This window comes from Gymnoscopelus microlampas (assembly GCF_963454915.1).
Source record: "Gymnoscopelus microlampas genome assembly, chromosome: 23".
In the NCBI taxonomy this organism is placed as follows: Eukaryota; Metazoa; Chordata; class Actinopteri; order Myctophiformes; family Myctophidae; genus Gymnoscopelus; species Gymnoscopelus microlampas.
The window spans coordinates 374888-382387 of record NC_139960.1 but is presented as its reverse complement, the minus strand read 5'-3'; the positions used below and the strand labels follow the sequence as shown (position 1 = coordinate 382387).

Sequence of the window (7500 nt, the reverse complement as noted above, 5' to 3'; positions counted from 1 at the left end):
GTGTGTGTGTGTGTGTGTGTGTGTGTGTGTGTGTGTGTGTGTGTGTGTGTGTGTGTGTGTGTGTGTGTGTGTGTGTGTGTGTGCGTGCTGCTGCGTGCGTGCGTGCGTGCGTGCGTGTTTTATGAATGAAGTGAATTCCAGGGACAAATGAACGTCTGATCTGCACAGCGAAGCGAACAACGACAGAGAGCCCACTACAGCTAGCTGTGTCAATAGAATGTCTCTGTAACTATTTTAAGAAAGCTTTAATAAAGGTAGAATTGTGCTTTAAAAACAAATCAATACGCTTTGAATGTTGACCCGCCACTCTATTCATTTATTATTATTGTTATTATTATTATTATTATTATTATTATTATTAAGATTAAAATATTATTATTAAATAAAGATAATAATACTTAAGTGGTCTAAAGTAACCTAAGTACATGTACTCAATACTGCAGAGTTTTAAGGTAGGCCTATTTGTTTCACTTACTGGAGTACTTCCAATTTTCAGTACTTTTACTTCTACTCCCACTACATCTCAGAGGCAAATATTGTACCTTTTACTCCACTACAAGTATTTGCCAACTTTAGTTACTATTTACTTTTGATTATTATTACAAAACATACATTAACCCCTTCAGCCCTGATGTATATACTTTGTCTATTTGAAATAGCAGATCTACAAGCTGCAGCGTTGTGAGCTTGTTGATCTGCTATTTTCAACGCATTCTTTTTAATACACGGGGACATTTTGCCGTAACGAGTACTTTAAAGTATATTTTGATGCAATACTTTTACCCTTAAGTAAATTCTGAATACCGGACTTTTACTCATTAGAGTATTTCTACATTGCGGTATTTTGATACTTTCACTTATAGGTAAAAACAATGTAATACATAAAATGTGAACTACTCCTTTTTTTCCACCGGTGGTATTTTAACCCCGTCCTCTCCAGACCTGTGTGGAGCAGAGAGGATCGTGGGAAAGTACTGCCTACGTGTGTGTGTGTGTTGTGTGTGTGTGTGTGTGTGTGTGTGTGTGTGTGTGTGTGTGTGTGTGTGTGTGTGTGTGTGTGTGTGTGTGTGTTTGTTTTTCCAATGTAATGGATCTCAGCTCGACACTTCAAAGCCGCACCGACCTACACACACACACACACACACACACACACACACACACACACACACACACACACACACACACACACACACACACACACACACACACACACACACACACACATGCATTTAACTAGAGAGCTACAGAGAGGCAGGCCGGGGGAGGGGTCTGGGTAGTGAGGGGTGTGAGTGGGATGGGGGGGGCAGTTGTTGCCGGGCAGAACACTTGTATCTCCATATATCAACTTATTTTAATAGTTTTTTCTGGGAATTGATTGGCTGTCAATGTTTTTTTTTTGGGGGGGGGGGTGAGGGGGGGGGGGGGGTTGTGTTTTGCACCATGACACTTAGCCTCACACTCCCACTAGAGGCCGAGGCAGAAATGCCACCCTTACATTGTTTTAAATGAGCCTCATGGTGGCGCTAACAGGCAGATTCACCTTTTTCTGGCCTGTAACTCTTGGACCTGTTGGTCCTAAAATCTAAACCTTTTTCTTTGTTGTTTTTTCCGTCTGTCTGTCCGTCTGTCCGTGTGTGTGTGTGTGTGTGTGTGTGTGTGTGTGTGTGTGTGTGTGTGTGTGTGTGTGTGTGTGTGTGTGTGTGTGCGTGCGTGCGTGCGTGCGTGCGTGCGTGTGTGCGTGCGCGTGTGCGTGTGTGTGTGTGTATGTGTGTGCGTGTGTCAGATGCCAGAGCAGTAATGTTATAATGTTATAATGTTATAATGTTATAATGTTATAGCGCCACCAGGAGGCGGATGTTATTTTTTTTGGACAGTACTACTACAGATGTTGTCCAAACTTTACACATTACCTCTAGAGCATGTGGTTTTCAACCTTTTTCGCATCAAGGACCCCCAAATTGACACTTATTAGCCCAGGGACCCCCATTTGAAAAGATATGCCAGGGACTCAACCATTTAGATTTTTTGGGGGTCCCAATCTACACTGTATCACCATCATCAGTGTTCATTTAACTCTGAGAGTGTACAAATGGAACCAAATCCATTTGGTTCCATTTGTACACTCTCAGAGTTACATACATATAGCCTAAGGGTCAATTTGGTTGCTAACTATTAATTTGGCTGGGGACCCCCTGGAACCCCCTCAAGGACCACTGGTGGTCCCCGGACCACTGGTTGAAAACCCCTGCTCTAGAGTCATGTGATTTGTCTTAATCTATCCTGATTGGCTAAGACTGGATGCCAAAGGAGCCGCCCCTGTCTTGAACAAAAAGCCTGACATCATAAAGCGTGTGATTGACGTGGATCACAGTCCCACTAGGCTGAGGAAGAAATGCCACCCTACGTTCTTCTCACTGGCCTCATGGTGGCGCTATAACAGGCCGATTAAGGGTATTGGCCTTTAACTATTCAACCGTAGGTCATACAATCAAAATGATTTCCCCCTTGAATACCTTGGATCATTACGCAACCCCCCAAATAAGCCACACCCATTTCCACTTGACGAGCCTTTCCCCATTTCTTTTTTCCTTTTTTTCGTCACTCGTTCAGACCCTGGGTCGTGGAAGTTATTTCTCCATGGAGAATAACATCGGGTCATCATAGAATCGTCTCATATAAGAATTGTGGTCCTAAAATAAACAAACCGCTCGGCGATATTGTCAGGGAGGCTCGGCAGTGGCTCAGGGGTAGAGTGAACTGGAAACCACAAGGTTCCCAGTTCGATCCCGGGCTGGGGGGGGGCTCCCCCAGAGTTAGTGTTGAAGTGTCCTTGAGCAAGACACTGAACCCCTAATTGCTCCCGATGAGCAGGTTGGTGCCTTGAATGGTTTCCTCCTCCATGTGTGTATGAATGTGTGTATGAATGTATGAATGGTACATGGTGCATTTATATAGCGCTTTGGATAAAAGCTATGTGAAGAATATGTTGAGGATTTTACTCACTTCCTGTTTGGTTGTAGTGAGAGAGCCATTAACCATGAGGTTTATGTTTGTAAACCTGGTTTTCAATTTCTTGCTGCAGCCTAGTAGATTGTTGAATAGCTTCCAAAGCTCACGTGGTTTGCTTTGATTTTCCTCAATTTTGTTATCGAGGTAACCTTTTTTCTGCTAACAGGAGCATGCCATTAACCTTGTTTCTTAGCTTGTTTCTCTCTTTTTCGAGTCTAGCTACGTGGGATTCGAGACCTTTGTTAAAGAAGCATTTGGCGAGTTTGATCCTACCTTTATGAAGCTCAGAACACTTTTTGTTTCTGACTTTTATGGTAGTGAGGATGTCCGAATTTATCCATGGTACCGAGCGGGTTTTGACCCTGGTGGTTTTCATGGGAGCCACACTGTCCAAAATTTGAATGAATTTGGTTTTGAAATCAAGCCAAGACTCGTCTACCTGTGTGCTGTTTAGAACGTCGGACCAGTCCTGTTCCTCCAGTCTGTGATCTAAGTTCTCACTCGTGTAGTTTTTGAGGTTTCTGATCGTGACTGTTTGGTGGTAACCGGTCTTAGGTTTACGTTTCTTTTTGGTACAGAAGATCATGTTATGATCAGATATGCCACAGGTAGAAACACCACTATTGAGGATTGTGTCCTTGTCTGTTGTTAGAATGAGATCTATGGTAGTTTGAGAGGAAGCACTCAGCCTTGTGGGCAGTGGCGTGCGCAGACATTTTGAGGGGCAGGTGCTCAAGTAAATTACACTTTTTTTTGTTGACTTGGTCTGCTCTTTTTTCCCCTCTACACCTATACCTCTTTGCCAAAAATAGCCGATCTACTGTGAGCTTGTAGATCTGCTATTTTTTCTGAACGGGGAAATAAACCGCGACCCATGCAGGATGCGTAAATTACGTCAGACTTAAATGCTCTATAGGCTACCTGACCTGGCGGAGACATGTGTTTTTCTATTCCTTGGATCTTGACACAACTTATACATGCATGCAGGCATAAAAGCTGGCGGGCCCTGGGTTGGCAAACCCGGCCTGGCGGAGACCTGCGCTCGGAGATGAAAACTATTCTCTCTCTCTCTCTCTCTCTCTCTCTCTCTCTCTCTCTCTCTCTCTCTCTCTCTCTCTCTCTCTCTCTCTCTCTCTCTCTCTCTCTCTCTCTCTCTCTCTCTCGGTGGCCCTCAGCCAGCAGACATGAATGGAAGTTGGACACGTGAGTTTGTCTCAATGCGGTTGCTCACACACACACACACACACACACACACACACACACACACACACACACACACACACACACACACACACACACACACACACACACACACACACACACACACACACAGCCGCAGAATTTCTCCTGTTTGCTCTGGCGAGACGCCAGCATTTTTTTACTTTTTTTTTTACTTCTTACCCCCCCCCCCCCCCCCCCCTCTGTGTTACCCACCACAGAGGTGATTTCCCCGACCCCCCCCCCCCCCCCCCTCTTCTTCGCCCCGCCCCCTTTTTCTACCTCATATCCATTCACAGACTTTGGTGGTTGAGTGTGTGTGTGTGTGTGTGCGTGTGTGTGTGTGTGTGTGTGTGTGTGTGTGTGTGTGTGTGTGTGTGTGTGTGTGTGTGTGTGTGTGTGTGTGTGTGTGTGTGCGTGCGTGCGTGCGTGCGTGCGTGCGTGCGTGTGTTACTACTTTTGAGGACCTTGATGTCCCCACAACTATAGTAGAATGTGTGAAATTAGAACATTTTACATTTTACGAACATATAATATAAAACATATAATGCATATATATATATATATATATATATATTATATATATCTGAGGCTTGATTTAGGCTCAAACCTTTTGAAAAACGTTTGAGGGACTTAAACAATATGATATTATTATTATTTTTTAAATTCATGGTGTGCTAAAAAACAGCCTCCTCTGGCTTGATGAACACGTTTAGCCTACATGCTTACATCATCATAAAGATACATAATGCACAGCAGGATGCTAAGGACACACACATGAAGATTATGTATTTGTATGTATTTAGACCAGTGGTTCTCAAACTTTTTCATGTCAAGGACCCCCAAATTCACACTTATTACCAAATGGACCCGTTAGGGTCCATTTGGTTCCATTTGTACACTCTCAGAGTTACAGACCCATAAGGGTCCATTTGGTCCCTGTCCATCATTTAGCTGGGGACCCCCTGGAACCCCCTCAAGTACCCCTGGGGGTCCTCGGACCCCACTTTGAGAACCAATGATTTAGACTATGTTGGTGTTTTGTATTGAATGTTCATTAAAACAATTAACACTGTGTGCCTATACAGTAAGCTGCAGCGCAATGCGCACGCTGACATATCCTTTTGCTTCAACTATAATGATCCAAAACACACAAAAATGATCCAAACCACACAGCACAGTTTGATCACTCCATTGTGCAGGAAATGAAGAACTGATTACAATCATTTCTGCCAATAAGGACGACACATGAGTGTCATGTGACCATTTCATCCCCACATGCACACAGAAACACCAGATCATGTGATCCCAATAATCACTTCTCCTTTCACTTCCTGGTTACCGTATGTGGGAAATAACCCGTATATCTCCTGTGTTTACTATGGCTTAGCAGGCGAGACATGCTAATTTCAACTGCCTATAACAAGCCAACGGGGGGGGGGGTTGCCATGACATTTTTTCTTTCTTTCGTGGATTCCCGTGATTATCAACGATCTCAGGGGATCCATACTGTTCAGTGGCGTGCCGCGTGCACAGACATTTTGAGGGGCAGGTTCTCAAGTAAATTATACTTTTATTTGTTTACTTGGTCTGCTCTTTTTTCCCTCTACACCTAAACCTCTTTGCCAAAAATAGCAGATCTACAAGCACACAGTTGTGAGCTTGTAGATCTGCTATTTTTGGCTAAAGTTCTCCTCAGAAAAGGGATGCTAGGTTTCGAGTGGTTATGGTAAAAAGAAAAATCATATCACATAAAGATTTGGCGGACCCCCTGTAGTAACTCTGAGGATCCCCTAGGGGTCCCGGACCCCCTGTTGAAGACCACTGCTGTGCTTTTTTTTTCAAAAGGGCACTTCTGGTCAAGAGGGCAAAGGGCAGGTGCTCTAGCGCCACCTAGAGTCTATCTGTGCACGTCCCTGATACTGTAAATACATATTATGTGACTTCTTGAAAAGGTAAGAAAATCGAAAAATGTCTAGTATGATTCATTTATCGCTATAAGAACATGGAGAACGTAGAGTAGAGTCAGATCAAAAACGACATGTCATTTTATGGTTTAAACTTTTAATATACTATATAATATAATTAAATATTAAATGTTTTGGTTCCAGGCTTAAAAATAATGATATCAATATTTTCGCTCCCTCCCCTTTTGCCCCCGTTGTAGGATTATGACGCTAATTTCCGGGTCGCGCCGCGGCCCAATTATTAGTTACGTTAATGTTTGGGCTCTGGGATGCGTTCCAGCAGCCAGGGGCCTCAGTGCGGCTGCAGAGTTCATGTGCAGGGCTGGGCTGAAGCAGTGAAACGCCTCCCCCCCCCCCTCACAAAACGGGGGGGGGGGGGGGGGGGGGGGGGGCGGTTCGGACCAAAATACCAGGGCAGAATTTTGGTCCCAGTCCGGCCCTGCTCCAGTCCTCTCCTCTCCTCTCCTCTCCTCTCCAGGACGTCCGGTTTGTGACGGTGTGTGCGTGTGTGCGTGCGTGCGTGTGCGTGTGTGTGTGTGTGTGTGTGTGTGTGTGTGTGTGTGTGTGTGTGTGTGTGTGTGTGTGTGTAGTAACACAGTAACAACAGACGGAGAAGGAGAAGGAGGAGAACATTAACAACACAAATCGTTCTAAAGGAGGTTTTTTAAAGCGGTTTTCTCCTCCAGAAAGACCATGAGCGGACGGACGGACCCGGCCGCCGCCTCCTCCTCCTCCTCCTCCCCCTCCTCCTCCACCTCCTCCCCGGCTAGAGGAGCAGCAGGAGGAGCGGGCTGTTCAGCGGGCTCTCAGGACGATCCTTCCCCGGCCGAGGCGACTCACAGCCCGGCCGCTCAGCCTCTGATGAAGCGGCGCCCCGGAAGACCCAGAAACCCACAGAAAGTACGTTTAATATTTATTATTATTAATTATTATTTAATAAATACATCTTTATAAGACCCAAGAACCTACAGAAAGTACGTTTAATATTTATTATTAATTATTACTTAATAATTACATCTTTATAAGACCCAAGAACCCACAGAAAGTCAGTTTAATATTTATTATTAATTATTACTTAATAAATACATCTTTATAAGACCCAAGAACCCACAGAAAGTCAGTTTAATATTTATTATTAATTATTACTTAATAAATACATATTTATAAGACCCAAGAACCCACAGAAAGTAAGTTTAATGTTATTAATATTTATTATTTAATAAATACATCTTTATAAGACCCAAGAACCCCCAGAAAGTAGATTTAATGTTATTAATATGTATTATTTAATGTGTTATTATTACTA

General features: G+C 43.9%; 2 protein-coding genes across 2 annotated transcripts in view; both read left to right on the top strand.

The window, feature by feature from the left end:
- The window catches only part of LOC311039739 (NACHT, LRR and PYD domains-containing protein 3-like), a 246419-nt gene that overhangs the window by 174804 nt on the left and 64115 nt on the right, over positions 1 to 7500 (top strand). The window lies entirely within an intron of this gene.
- hmga2 (high mobility group AT-hook 2) overlaps positions 6233 to 7500 on the top strand; it is a gene marked incomplete at its 5' end in the record, with an annotated part of 32555 nt that continues 31287 nt past the window's right edge. Inside the window, 3 exons of the mRNA XM_084049691.1 lie at positions 6233 to 6241; positions 6673 to 6680; positions 6965 to 7094. Of these exons, the coding sequence (XP_083905817.1) occupies positions 6233 to 6241; positions 6673 to 6680; positions 6965 to 7094 (147 nt within the window). The remainder of the gene's footprint in view (positions 6242 to 6672; positions 6681 to 6964; positions 7095 to 7500) is intronic.